The sequence below is a fragment of the Bos javanicus genome, chromosome 18 (assembly GCF_032452875.1).
Source record: "Bos javanicus breed banteng chromosome 18, ARS-OSU_banteng_1.0, whole genome shotgun sequence".
In the NCBI taxonomy this organism is placed as follows: domain Eukaryota; kingdom Metazoa; phylum Chordata; class Mammalia; order Artiodactyla; family Bovidae; genus Bos; species Bos javanicus.
This window is the reverse complement of record NC_083885.1, coordinates 45,234,146-45,249,633: the sequence shown is the minus strand read 5'-3', so window position 1 is coordinate 45,249,633 and position 15,488 is coordinate 45,234,146. Positions and strand designations below refer to the sequence as shown.

General features: G+C 42.4%; 1 protein-coding gene across 1 annotated transcript in view; it reads right to left on the bottom strand.

Annotated features, from left to right (window-relative positions):
• Positions 1–326: 326 nt before the first annotated feature.
• LOC133229860 (major allergen I polypeptide chain 2-like) overlaps positions 327–15,488 on the bottom strand; it is a 38,987-nt gene continuing 23,825 nt past the window's right edge. The window contains exon 3 of the mRNA XM_061386626.1: positions 327–997. Coding sequence (XP_061242610.1) covers positions 896–997 — 102 coding nt within the window. The 3' untranslated portion in view covers positions 327–895. The remainder of the gene's footprint in view (positions 998–15,488) is intronic.

The window sequence follows — 15,488 nt, the reverse complement described above, 5'->3', positions numbered from 1 at the left end:
CTGTCAGGCAGGCTAGAGAACCTTCAGAGGAGTTTGTAGGTTGAAACACTCCTGTCACGCCCAGGAATCATTATTAACTGGAGCTCTAAGTTAACTCCTTCTCCGAAAGAGGTGGTGGGGGACAGCCCCCCATAAAGTCAGAGGTGTAGGTGAGAGCACAAAGTAGTAAAGTAGGCAGACTCTGGTTTTGGGGTAGATGCTCGAGAATTTCCAGGGGAACTCCTGAGGCTCGATCCCACCTTTGCGTATGTCAAGCCTCCTTCCTCATGACCTTTGCCATAGGTGGAGTTCCTCACGCTGGCTCCCAGCACCTAACAATTAGAAAATGGTGAATGCCACTGGGAGGAAGAGGGGACCTGTCACAAGCTTGCTCAGGGCATCTCCTGAGTCACTCATCAATAACTGAAAGGACACTTAAAGGGCTGGAGGCTCCGCCACCATGCTAAAGACCAGAGTGAGGTATGCTATCTGTGGCCACAAACAACAGCTTTATCTTTCCAGGCCTGTGATGGCAAGGGTTACCTATATCTTCTTTTGCTTAATCTTCATACACAGCCCCTATTTATCAGATGACAGAATGACTTGAGAAAGTTACAATAAATCTGCCCATGGTTCCATAGTTTGTCAGGACAGGACCTAAGTTTACCTCGTTCTGTCTGATCCCAGTCCCCATACTCCCCACAGTAACCACATGGGTCACTCTCACCATCACCGAAGACCTCCTGCTTCACGTCCTCCCCACAGCAGACACTGGGCACACTGACCAAAGCTGCAGTGATTTTATTAGAGTAAGCCTGATAGAGACCACATGGGTAGGACAGGTGTCAGGATTCCAGCTTCAGTTGAGAAGAACAGGGCGGCACATGGAGTGCAGACCAGGCATCACTGGCAAAGATTATTGCACCAAAGAGACCTCATTGAGAATTATTCCAAAAACACTGCTCAGCACCAAGGATACCTGATAGCCATTGCAATCGTTGTCAGAGATGATGGAACCCTGGCAGGGAGTAGGAGGAGGAGGGACAACAACTGAGCCCACAGCACGGCTATCTTGTCTCCTGAGAATCACCTCACCCTCCGGGATTCAGACCCCTCCCCAGAAGAACCTCTTCTCACAGACCCACCATTGAAAGGGGGCTGCCATCAGGCACCAAGGGGAGGATGGCTCCCTAACAGCACAGGCAGAGGTGTCAGGAGGGAGACTAGCCACCAGCAACACCGGGAGGGAGAGGAGAAGACAAGGGTCAACAGGGCACAGCCAAGACTAGTCCTGAAGCCGGAGCAAGGTGCTGGAGCCTGGGTTTGGGTCACACCTCCTGCATCTGAGCCTCTTCTGTCAGGTGTGCTTGGTGGACTAATGTACATGCAGGAGTCATAAACAAACCCAATGCTCTGCTTGCTCCTATTAGTGCATGAAACTCTGCTCACAGAAAACCTCTCCTTTTGAACAATCAACAACTTGAGGAAAATGTGTTGATACAGACTCTCCAAAATCTCCACTATTGTTTGACAGGAACTATAAAGGAAAGATGGCTCTTCGGGAGATACACTGCTAGCCCAGGTGAGCAGTCACAAGTACCCAGAAGCCTCCTCAGGAGCCTCAGGCACCAAAACACCACAGTGGAAATTCAGGCTTGTAAACACAGAGACCATGTCAGTGGAAATGGGACTCTGAGCCAGAGCAATGGTCCACAGAGTGGGAACAAGAGGAGGTGATGAAACCTTACAAAGCCAGGGAGTCCCATGCTGGAAAGAGACTCGAAAGCCAGGGGCTCCTTTTCAATATTCCTAAAGTAGAACTGACACAACTCCTACATATGTGTGAGCTGAAAGCTTCCTTTCCTGCCAAGCATTAAAATTCCACTGCTCCAATGCTAGTTCCACTCACTGAGGAAAAAAACAATCACCTGTCTCACCACACTTGGCCTCACAACCCTATTTTGTGTGTGAGTTGATTCGCATGCTGTGGGCATATTTGGCAACAACACAGGCTGGATGTGTACATGGACTGCACTCGCATATTACAGGTGCTGCAGGGTGGAGCAAAGGTTTATGTGCTTCTTTGCTTATAGCTCTTGTCTGTCACATATCCCATGACTGCATGATCTATTCCCATGTGGCATACCACACTATGCATGTGAATGGACAGGGCAGAGTCAGGGTCAGGAGAGAAAATTACCACAATTTGTGCGATATGCAGCTTGGCATTAAATCTCATTGAAGCAATCTTGGATTTTTTCCAAAGCCTGCCTTCATCAGTAGCATCAACCAAATCCAATGTTGAGTTCAACAATGTTTCATTTCCAACTAACACCAGAAAGCAGAGCATAAAAGGCAGGGCAGGCTTCTACTGAAGGAAAGACAAAAAACATCTTGTCAAAAGAATAACCAGAGTAGGAGGTTCCTGTTTGCACCAATTGATAGAAACTAACATATTCAAAGCTTCCAAACTCACCTCCCACAGAGACCCGGCCTCTCCCAGGACTGCTAACATCCCAGACTTAAAATCTCCTCAGCAGAGGTAGCAACAAGGGGGGCGAGGCCTGGAGACCCCTCTGGCCTTGACCACCATCCCCGGGCATATCAGCCTTCTTCCTCCCTCCCAATGAGCACCAATACCCCCAACAAAATATTCCCCAGGGTTTGCATAGCTAATGATCCTTCCAGCTCTACACCACTCTCTCCATTAAAGACTGAAAGCCCCAGGGAATTTGTGAAGGACTCCTGGACACTGATCTGCCACCCGCCCTCGGATCTGCCCCTAGAAGTAGCTAGGACAGGACTGTGGAGGATGCAGTGAGATGGCATGGGGCAAGGATCAGGAGGACCATCTGGACCCTCCATGCTACCCTCAATCGTCTTGAAGGTCAGCTCTCTGGTCATCAGCAGGGCCAGCACAAGCAGTGCTCCCTTCATCATGGCAGCAGCTGGCGTGTGCTGCTCAGGGCAGAGTTTCTGCTGCTTTATAGACCACTAGCTCCCCAAGCAGAGCCCACATCCCCCCCAGGAGGACCACAGGCCTGTGGCCAGTAACCTGGAACAGGTGGCTCCCTTGGACCTTAGGGTGTTTACTTGGAAGCCCATCCTGCTCTGAGAACAGTGCTCAGGGAGAACTTGTGATAGCATCTTTGCCAAAGTTCAAGTGGAGCTGACATTTCTAAGTGACTCCATTTGGAGCCAAGTGCTCTGTTGTCCCAGCCCCAACCATCACCTGTTTTCCTGGTCATCCTTCCCCCTATCCTGGCTCTGATGGAACAATCTCCCAAACAAAGCAGATGGAATCACAGGAGGGCCAAGGACAGGTGTACACCACTCTCAGGTAGAAAAAAGGTCATCCAGAATCCTCCCTTTTATCCAAAGCTCAAGTCCTGGGGATAAGAATGGGGAGTTGAGTCCATACTGATACAAACAAATGATTAAGTAAATAAATGAGGACTTCCCTCGTGGTCCAGTAGTTAAGAATCTGCCCTCCAATGCAGCAGTAATTGGTTCAAACCCTGGTTAGGGAACTAAGCCCCCACCTGCGCTGGGGCAACTAAAAACCTTCCTGCTGCAACTAGAGAGAACGTGCTCTGCAAAGAGAAGGCCCACACACCACACAAAGACCCAGCCCATTTAAACAAAACTAAACTAAAATAATGTGGGTGAAGAGACTATCTTTCCTTACTGGAACATCCCTAATAACAGAGCTAGATTATGCCCTCAAGAATGGAGAACATACTGCCCTGCACTCCCTGAGCGTGGGCTTGATTTAGTAACTCATCTCCAAAGAAAAGAGGAGGGGAGGAGAAGGGGGAAATAGTGCACGTCTAACAAACACAGAGTTAATCAATAGTCAAAGCTGACACACTCAGTGGTAAGACACACCGCTGTCACGTGTACCCTGATGTAAGGAGACAGGAAGGGTGTTTCACCTCTGTGGTGTCTTCCTCAAAACCCAAAGTCTAAACCCCACTTTCTGCAATGCTCAGTTGCTTCAGTCGTGTCCCACTCTTTGTGACCCCATGGACTGTAGCCCATGAGGCTCCTGTGTCCATGGGTTTCTCCAGGCAAGAAAGAGCTGCTATTTCTTCCTCCACTCTACATCTGTCTGCTATACAACAGCAGACAAATTCAGCTTTGAGGTCCTTCTACCATCCCTAGCCAGTCCTCCTGGGACGGCCAAGGCCATGACAGACCCATAAGAGACCCTTAAAGCTTAGGCAGTCCAGGGCCCTTTAAGGAGGAGGTGAACACTCTCCCTCATGCTTTCCTTAAGCCTTGTGCAACAATGTATCTCACCCAAGAACTGGCAGTTCTTTAGGTCCAGAACCTGTGAACAGGGAAATGTTCTTCTGACCCTCTACCTTGAAGATTATAATTGTAACAAAGCTTGCCAGGGAACCTGTTACTCAAGATGTACCCCTGATTACACAGCAACTGTATATCTCACCCAGAGAAGGTGTAGGGAACCATTCTCCCTCCCAGGACCCGTGCTCTCTGGCCAATCTTGTGCTGAAGTTATCTCAGGATGTATGCCTTCAGAAAGGGTCTGGTGGAACTCTTACACCCTTCAGGTATTCTATTTATCTGTTCTCACCAGCCAGTTGAGAAATACATAATGCCATGCTTAAAATAGTGAAGGTGGGTACTCTTTCTACCCCCTTCTTATGTCCATGTCAGAAGCATTCTCTGTCCTGTCATTTTAAATAAAAATCTTTGCTGCACAAAGCTTTGAGTTACTGAAACTGTGTCTTTGGTCCTGGAGTCAACTCTTCTTCGGAGACCACGAACTCAGCACCAAACACCATATGTGTAGGCTATTACAAGGAGAGAATGAGGGACTCCACAGAGCAGAGGACACTGGAGACACATGACAATTAATTCAGTGTGTGTAGGTTGTGGGTTGAATTCTGAAATCCAAAAAGCATCTAATGGACAACCTGGTGAAATAAAAATAATATGTGAGGTTAAGTTAGAAATAATGCTCCAAAGTTGCTTATCAGTTTTGACAAATATTTTCAACTCTTCCATTAATCTAAAATTATTCCAAAGTAAAATTTTATTGAAAAACAACTTGACACAAGTTCAAAGTGGTACTCTATGACAACTTACAGGAGTGTAATTGGGTGGGACATGGGGGGAGGTTCAAGAGGCAAGAGACATATGTATGCTTACAGCTGAATCATCTTGTATGGCAAAAGCCAACATAATATTGTAAAGTAACTATCCTCCAATTAAAAATACATTTTAAAAAACAACTGGCATTAGGAAAGGGCTACACATGCTGTATTCCATTGACTCTGACCATGTCTTCACCCTGAAGTCACCAAATGTCCCCACAATCCGGGGACGTCTCAGAGGATCCTGTGGCACCCTTGGAAGGACACTGGGCTGGATCCCTAGCAGCTACCTATAACTCAGCACTCCAAGCCCTGACTCATCTCCTCACAGGCTGCAGAGGGCATTGGGGGCAGTGTCTTCTGAAGGACAGGAGGCATGGGATACATGGACAGGGGTCCCACCACACAGAAGTCCTGCCGCCGAAGACAAAGAGCCAGCATGTGCAGCCTGGGCCTTGGGGTGTTCACCTTCCTGACCAGGAACCTTTGAGACACATCTGCAGCTACCTGAGCCCCTCATGGGGTGACCTTCAGGGCAGTGGCACCCAGGCAACAGGAGCCATGGCGAGGAAGGGCTCCATGGAGGTCAGCTGACACTGCAGCTCAGTACTCGGTGCCTCTTTGCCAAGAGCAGTTACTGGATGTGAATCCTATTTGGTATAGGGTTCTGACTGTGGTCACACCTTGTGTCTCAACTTCATATCAGGTCTCCAGTAAACCTGAAGGTAACTCAGAGAAAGAACAGCCAGGTGCCTCCAGCCAAAAGCTACTTGATTCTGATCAAATATTTTAAATGTTTACCTTATTTATTTAATCCCAGGCAATATTCATAAGCACATCTATAGTAAATAGAACTAAAAATATTATTGTTTATTGACTCCAGGGAAATGGAATATTCCTGCCATTATTCTAACAAACACTGTGCAACATCTACCAAATTCTGGGCCCTCTCCTAGTCCTGGGGATGCAGCAGCACACAGCACAGCTCTCGCTCTCCTGCAGCTCTTCATCACCTAAGAGGGAGTGAAAGACAGTGACCCCATGGGAAGAGGCACTCTGGGTGAAAATGAAGCAGGGGAAGAAGACAGAGGGCTGTGGGGGGAGGATGGAGGCAGAATGCTTTGATAGGAGTTCTCAAGTGTCTGGGGAAATCTTCCCTGTGATACTCAAAGACACCTGAGGATGAGGGAATGAATCATGCAGCCACTGGAGGAAGAACCTTCCAGGCTGGGAGGGGTCCATGTGCAGAGTCCCTGCTGCAGGAGCACACTTGGTCAAGTCAAGAAGCAGACAGGAGGCACTGAGGGAGGAGAGAAAGGCAGGGATAAGTTCACAGAGGCAGCAGCAGTGCAGGCGTGGTTGTGCAACTGGCCCAGAGATTGTGGCCTAGAAGGGGCTTGGCTTTTCCTCAAGTGGAGAAGGAAAGGAAATAGTGGAAACAATACAGAGACCCTCAAGAGTAGAAAGAGGCTGCAGAAAATGGATGGACCTAGAGACTGTCATACTGAGTGATATAACTTAGAGTAACAAAAACATAACATGTCTTACATGAGGAATCTGAAAAGACATGATACAAATGACCTTATTTGCAAAACAGAAACTCACAGATTTAGAGAACAAACTATTGTTGCTGGGGATAAGGATAGGGGGAAAGGATATTAGAAGTTTTGAATGAACAGGTGCACCCTACTATATTTAGAACGGATAACCAAAAAGGTCCAGCTGCATAAGCGCAGGGAACTCTGCTCAATAATATGTGGAAGCCTGAATAAAATTCTTCAGCCAGTTAGGACTGCACACTACAACAGTGATAGTAACAACTAGCAGAATAATTTCAATAGCCAAAAAAAATTTATGCATAATCTTATTTTTCATAAAAGAATAAGAAGTTCAAACAGGTATTATTTAAGAATAGCCATTTCTTTTGCATGTGAGTCACCAAGAATGAACAGTCTTAAAACTTGCTAGAAATTCTTGGAGGCTTTTGAAATAATAATTCAACCTACCTAAGAACTGTAAAATATACCTTCATTTTGTTTCTCTTTCATGGCTTATTTTGGATTGATATTCTCAGCTGTCAGTAAAGTGTCTTTTACTTCAGCACTGTTATTTTATTTCTTCATGTACATGAGTGCTTGTAAAGTCCACACTTGAAGGTATTGTACTGCTTCCCAAGATAAACTGCTATAAATCTGTAGATTCTTTAAGGTTCACATTTACCTCAGGAAACTCACTCTAGTATGGTGGGTTTTTTTGTTTGTTTGTTTGTTTGTTTTGCATTCAATTCCCAATTGGTAAATATTTCCTTACACTGATAAGCCAGTACCTAATTCACCGTTTGCTAAATGAGCTATAGATAAGGTAGCTAAATTTTGGAAAGAAAGGCAGAAAGCAGACAGGCCCGGTAAGCTCTGAATTAGTAATGAGGTCACTATTCCTCACAGAACAATAAGAGAATCTCAAGAGGGAGGGAAGTATTTTGGCTCAAGTTAGAAAGGGTGGGGCCATGTACATATCATGTTTCACAGGGACAGTGCCTGTTTTACAAGCAATTTCAGCAGAATGTTACTCTGTTTTCCACCACACTCCGTCTACCTCAGAGTCTGCCAACATTTTTGTAAAATTTTTGCTGAGGAATTTAGTCACGAAATACAGCTACTACTTTCCATTGCAAGCATTGCCAAGGGAAGAGAAGTTCATATTTCGATATGATTGGTACTTAGCATAACTGAAACAGTTAATAGTGTTTATCAAATATCAAAATATGCAGTAAAGAAACTGAAAACATTCAAAATTCATTAAGCCTTTCAGTACAGTAGCAATAGAAGAAAATTTCCTCAAACTACTAAAAGGCACCAAAAATAACAAGGCAGACTTTAGCTAACATTGCACTTAAAGAAGAGACTGAGTTTTTCCCCCTATGATTAAGGATAAGGCAAAGAGGCCTATGCTTTCTATTTCTATTGGACTGGAAGCTCTCAAAACTACAATAAGTCAAGAAAAAATAAACACAAAGTACAGTTGGAAGAGAAGAATTCAAATTCTCTTCTTTCAGAGAAAACATTAAATATACAGAGTAAAATATAATGTACAGAGAAAATCCTATGAATCTACAAAAACACGATTATGCATATAAGTCAGTTGAATATATTTCCAAAATAAAAGTCAATGTATAAAAATCAAGATTATTTGACATACCGGAAACAAACAATTGGAAACTGAAGTACAATATCATGCATCATGGAGTTTCCCTGGTGGCTCAGATGGTAAAGAATCTGCCTGCAATGTAGGAGACCCAGGTTCAATCCCTGGGTTGGGAAGATCCCCTGGAGAAGGGAATGGTTACCCACTCCACTATTCTTGCATAGAGAAGTCTATGGAGACAGGATTCTGGTGGAGTACAGCCCATGGGGTCGCAAAGAGTTGGACACAACTGAGTGACTAACACTTTCATTCATCATCCAGAACAGCACCAAAAACATGTTGTGGTACAGAATTAATAAAATACATGCAAGATCTGTATGATGAAAACTACAAAACATTAATTTCTGAGAGAAATAAAATTCATAAATAAATGGAGACATACACCATGATTCTATATTGAAAGATGTAATATTGCTAAGATTTCAATTCTATTGATCTTCAGTTTCAATGAAATCCTGATTCATATGCCAGTGGGAAGTTTGTAGAAAGTGACAAACTGATTCTAAAATGTATAAAGAGTAATGTCAGCAAGATGGTTTAGTAGGAGATCCCACTCTCTACCCTCATAATGAAAACAACAGTTGGACAGACAGATGTGAATGAAATAGCTCTGACAGAGTTCAGGGGTCCACTTAAGAATCTGCAGCAACAAAGTAGTGCAAAGTAAGATGAGGGAAAGCTGTGCAGGAAACCAACAGCCAGCACAACCACTGCATGTGCCCACAACTCTCAGCACAGAAGGTCCCACAGGTTTTTATGTCTCAGACTCCCGATGCTGAGTCCCTCCACCCTCCCTAAACAGGAGCCATTACAGTTAGTGCCTCCTTGAAACTCAGCACAGCCATCATGGATGCTGCAAAGTTAGTCCCGGTCCTGAAGTCAGGCATGTACATGGCACCAGCTCTGACCTCAGCAACTGAACTTGCACCTGAGATCAGACCCAGATCCTCCACGGGGCCCACCCTCACCACAATGCATACATCACTGCCCCTATGCATTCACCTACAGCCCCATAGCTGAGCATATGCACACTCCTGGCACTAGCAATCACCAGTGTCTGCCCTAGTCCCTTATTGCTGTACCCAGAGGACCACAACAGTTATGTTTCCATACACTAACAATGAAAACTTCAAAGGGAAATTAAGAAAAGATAAAACACTTAAGAATAGACTGAATCACAGAGGGGAAAGACTTATACACGGAAAACTACAAAACATTAATGGAAAACATTAAAGAAGACATGATAGGTAGAACAATACCCAACATTCATGGATTGAAAGATTAATATTGTTAAGATATTCATACCATGGAAAATGATATAAACAGTCAATGCAGTCCCTATCTAAATTCCAAGGCATTTTTTGGTGTTCTAGAAAAACGATCCTAAAAATCATATGCAACCATCGAGGACTCTGGATAGCCTAAACTTGAGGGGAAAAAAAACAAAGCTGGAGGCAGCACACCTCTTCATCTCAAAACATATTACAAAGTTGCAGTAATTAAAACAGTATGATACCAACATTTGGACATATAGACCAGTGGATCAGAATAAACAGCCAAGGAAACACACACACACACACACACACACACACACACACACACACAGAGTCAACTGATCTTGGACAGGGTGCCAGGAATACACAATGGGGGAAGATGGTATCTTCAATACATGGTGCTGAGAACCACTGGATATATAAGTGAAAAAGAATAAAATTTGACTCATTGGAAAAGACTCTGATGCTGGGAGGGATTGGGGGCAGGAAGAGAAGGGGACGACAGAGGATGAGATGGCTGGATGGCATCACTGACTCGATGGACGTGAGTCCAGGTGAACTCCGGGAGTTGGTGATGGACACGGAGGCCTGGCGTGCTGCGATTCATGGGGTCGCAAAGAGTTGGACACGACTGAGTGACTGAACTGAACTGAACACACAAAAAACAATTCAAAATAAATTACAGACTGAAATATATGCCTGAAACTTTATTACTAGAGGGAAACATGGGGGGAAACTGTATGACATGGGTTTTGGCAATAATTTCTTGAATATTACACCCAAAGCAAGGCAACAAAAGCAAAAGTAGACAAGTGAAAATGATGTAAAGAAAAAGCTTCTACATAGCAAAGGAAATCATCAACACTGTGAAAAGGCCACATACATAAAGGGAAAATATTTTCAAACCACATATTTGAAAAGAAGTTAATATTCAAAATACAGAAGGAATTCCTACATCTCCATATAAAAACACAAATATCCCAATTAAAACTGAGCATTGAATCTGAACAGATAATCTCCAGAGAAAATACACTAATGGTGAAGAGGGAAAGTGAAAGTTGCTCAGTCATCCAACTTTTGGGACCCCATGAACTGGTGTAGCTTGCCAGGCTCCTCTGTCCATGAAATTCTCTAAGCAAGAATACTGGTGTGGGTTGATATTCTCTTCTCCAGGGGATCTTCCCAACCCAGGGATTGAAGCCAGGCCTCCTGCATTGTAGGCAGATTCTTTACAGTCTGAGCCAACAAGGAAATCCAAGAGGTATTTGGATTTCCAAAAGGTGCTCAATGTAAATAATTATGAGGAAAATACAAAGAAAAACCACACTGAGATATTACCTCCTACTTATTGTGAAGGCCATTTAAAAAAAAGACAAGTACTGGCATGGACTTTGAGAAATTGAGAATGTATTCTGTCACAGTTAGTATGGATCACAGTACTGAGGGTCCACAAAAATTGAAAAATAAAATTTTCATATGATCCACCAATCTCACTTCTGAGTATTTATCTATTTAAAAGAATTAAGAGGAAAATAATAGAATTGGAAAGACTAGAGATCTCTTCATGAATATTGAATATACCAAGGGAACATTTAATGAAAGATGGGCATAATAAAGGACAAAAATGGCAAGGACCTTACAGAAGCAGAAGATATTAAGAAGAGGTGGCAAGAATACACAGAAGAGTTATACATAAAAGGTCTTAATGACCCAGACAACCATGATGGTGCAGTCACTCACCTAGAGTCAGACATCCTAGAGTTTGAAGTCAAGAGGGCCTTAGGATGTATTACCTACAAACAAAGCTAGTGGAGGTGATGGAATTCCAGCTGAGCTATTCAGATCCTAAAAGATGATGGTGTTAAAGTGCTGTGTTCAATATGTCAGCAAATTTGGAAAACTCAGCAGTGGCCACAGGACTGGAAAAGGTCAGTTTTTATTCCAATCCCAGAGAAGGGCAATGCCAAAGAATATTCAAACTACCATACAATTGGGCTCATTTCACATTCTAGCAAGGTAATGTTCAAATCCTTCATGTACAGCTTCAGCAGTACATGAACCTAGGACTTCAAGATGTTCTGGATTTAGAGGCAGATGAACCAGAGATCAAATTGCCACTATCCACTGGATCATAGAAAAAGCAAGGAAATTCCAGAAAAACATCAACTTCTGCTGCATTGACTAAAGCCTTTGACTGTGTGGATCACAATAAAGTGTGGGAAATCCTTAAAGAGATGGGAAATCAAGATCACCTTACCTGCCTCCTGAGAAACCTGCATGCAGATCAAGAAGCAACAGTTAGAATCAGACATGAAACAACAGACTAGTTTAAAATTGGGAGAGGAGTACATCACGTCTGTATATTGTCACCCTGCTTATTTAACTTATATTCAGAGTACATCATGTGAAATTCTGGGTTGGATGAATCACAAGCTGGAATCAATATTGCCAAGAGAAATACCAACAACCTCAGATATGCAGATGATACCACTCTAGTGGCAGAAAGCAAAGAGGAACTAAACAGCCTCTTGGTGAGGATGAAAGAGGAAAGTGAAAAGGCTGGCTTAAAACTCAACATTCTAAAAACTAAGATCATGGCATCTGGTCGGACATGACTAAGCAACTGAAAAAATGAACGAAAAGAATTAAAATCAAGATCTCAAAAGATATAGCACTATGCAGTTCATTGTAGCATTATTCACAATAGCCAAGACATGGGGGTAAGCCAAATATCCATCAACAGATATAAAAAGAAAATGTGATATAGACACATATACACACATATATACAGTGCAGTGTTATTCAGTCTTTAAAAAGAAGTAAATCTTACTATATACAACATAGATGAACTTTAAAGACACTGAAAGTGAAAATGTTAGTCGCTCAGTTATGTCCAACTCTTTGCGACCCCATGAACTGTAGGCTGCCAGTCTCCTCTGTCCATGGGATTCTCCAGGCAAGAATACTGGAGTGGGTTTCCATTCCCTTCTCCAGGGCATTGAACCCAGGTCTCCTGCATTGTAGGCAGTTTCTTTACCATCTGAGCCACCAGGGAAGCCCCAAGGACATTATTGCAAAACAAATAAGCCAGTCACAGAAAGACAAATTCTGCACAATCCCACTTACATGAGATAGTATCTTGAGTAGATATACCAGGAAATTCCCTGGCAGTTCAGAGGTCAGGACTCAATCTCTCATTGCCGAGGGCCCGGGTTCAATCCCTGGTCAAGATCTCACAGGTTGCACGGCATGGCAAAAAAATAAATTTTTCAAGAAAACACATTTTTTACTTAAAAAAAAAAAAATATATATATATATATATATATATATAAAGTTTGAAATCCACAGAAACAGAGAGAAGAATGGTGGTTACCAAGGACTGAGAGTAGTTGGGAAATGAAAATTTTGTTGACAGGTTATGCAATGTGGAAAATATAAAGCTGCTAGAGAACTACTGTACAATTCTTAACTACTTCTAGTTAACAATACTTAGATTTATTAAGAATATAGATTCCCTGGGGGAAATGTTTGGGTAGCTGGGACTGTGACACAACAGGTATAAACTGGGACTGTCTCTCTTAGAGGAAAATTAAAAGTTTCATTTTCTTTGCCCCTTTGGGGATGGTGTTTGTAATTCTGCCACTCAGTAAACTAGTGTGTCTGAGTTTTCTAAAGATGTGGTTTCCTAGTTTTGATTTCACTTAGCTAATGACAAAACATGAGCCCAGGATGCTGGAGTGATAGCTGTGGCTGTGTGTTCACTGGTCCATTTCTTTTGCCACTGAAAGAAATGTAATTCTGCCTGATTGATGAGGCTGTCTTGGTTATTTAGTTAAAAAAACAGAGTTGAGAAAGCCAGGGAACAAGTGAACTAGCACATGCCGTGTGGTCAGTAAATATTTCAATAAAGAAGTCATTGATTAGAGGTGTTCTGGAAGGCCAACAATTTCCTCAGGTCTTTTTTCCTGATAACAACAGTGACGTCAGAGGAACTTCCATGGCTGTGTGTTTAAGATTCGTATTAACATATATATACTTATTATAAATCTAAATAAAGAATCAAAAAGAAAAAATATAGATTTCATGTGTTTTCCATTACCATAAAAATAATAATATAATTCTGAAAAAATATGTAGAAATTTCTACCAACATGTAACAAATTTTGGTATATCCATATGATGCAATACTATTTAGCAAAAGAACTGAACTACTGCTGCCCACAACAACATAACTCAACAAAAAACTAGGTATAAATGAGTGTATCTTGCATTATTTCATTTATTTGGGTAAAATGATGGAAATGTTTAATATCTTGATTATATGTGTTTATCAGTGTAAAATATTTCAAAACTCATCAATGTGCATACTAAAATTGAGTGAAAATTTTGTACATGCACTCTTTTGAGATAAATAGTTTTGAAGAGACTCAATACTCCTATTACCAAAAAGAAAAAGAAAAACAAATACACACAGGAAAACCCCACAAAACAAAAGAAAGTAACTCAAACATTCCAATAATGTAAACGAGGGCAAATCAGAATAGAAAGAATACATATTTTAACTGTGCTTAAAGTATTTGTCAAATTTTACTTTAAAAACAGATGACCATGTCAATATATGCTATGTTCCTTTCTAGTAACTGCAGTTTAGTTCAGTTCAGTTCAGTTGCTCAGTCACGTCCAACTCTTTGTGACCCCATGGACTGCAGTACGTCAGGCTCCCTGTCCATCACCAACTCTCGGAGTTTACTCAAACTCATGTTCATTGAGTCAATGATGCCATCCAACCATCTCATCCTCATTTGTCCCCATCTCCTCCCACCTTCAATCTTTCACAGCATTAGGGTCTTTTCAAATGAGTCAGTTCTTCGCATCAGGTGGCCAAAGTATTGGAGTTTCAGCTTCAGCATCAGTATTTCCAATGAATATTCAGGACTGATTTACTTTAGGATTGACTGGTTGGATCTCCTTGCAGTCCATGGGACTCTCAAGAGTCTTCTCCAAAACCACAGTTCAAAAACATCAATTCTTCTGCACTCAGCTTTCTTTATAGTCCAACTCTCACATCCATACATGACTACTAGAAAAACCATAGCTTTGACTAGATGGACCATTGTGGGCAAAGTAACATCTCTGATTTTTAATATGCTGTCTAGGTTGGTCATAACTTTTCTTCCAAGGAGTAAGTGTCTTTTAATTTCATGGCTGCAGTCACCATCTGCAGTGATTTTGGAGCCCCAAAAAGTAAAGTCTGCCACTGTTTCCATTGTTTCCCCATCTATTTGCCATGAAGTGATGGGACCAGATGTCATGATCTTAGTTTCCTGAATGTTGAGTTAAGCCAACTTTTTCACTCTCCTCTTTCACTTTCATCAACAGGCTCTTTAGTTCTTTGCTTTCTGCCATAATTGTGGTGTCATCTGCATATCTGAGGTCCTTAATATTTCTCCTGACAATCTTGATTCCAGCTTATGCTTCCTCCAGCCCAGCATTTCTCATGATGTACTCTGAATATAAGTTAAATAAGCAAGGTGACAATAGACAGCCTTGACGTACTCCTTTTCCTATTTGGAACCAGTCTGTTGTTCCATGTCCAGTTCTAACTGTTGCTTCCTGACCTGCATACAGGTTTCTCAAGAGGCAGGTCAGGTGCTCTGGTATTCCCATTTCTTTTGGAATTTCCCACAGTTTACTGTGATCCACACAGTCAAAGGCTTTGGCATAGTCAATAAAGTAGAAATAGATGATTTTCTGGAACTCTCTTGCTTTTTCGATGATCCAACAGATGTTGGCAAATTGGTCTCTGGTTCCTCTGCCTTTTCTAAAACCAGCTTAAACAACTGGAAGTTCATGGTTCATGTATTGGTGAAGCCTGGCTTGGAGAATTTTTAGCATTACTTTACTAGCAT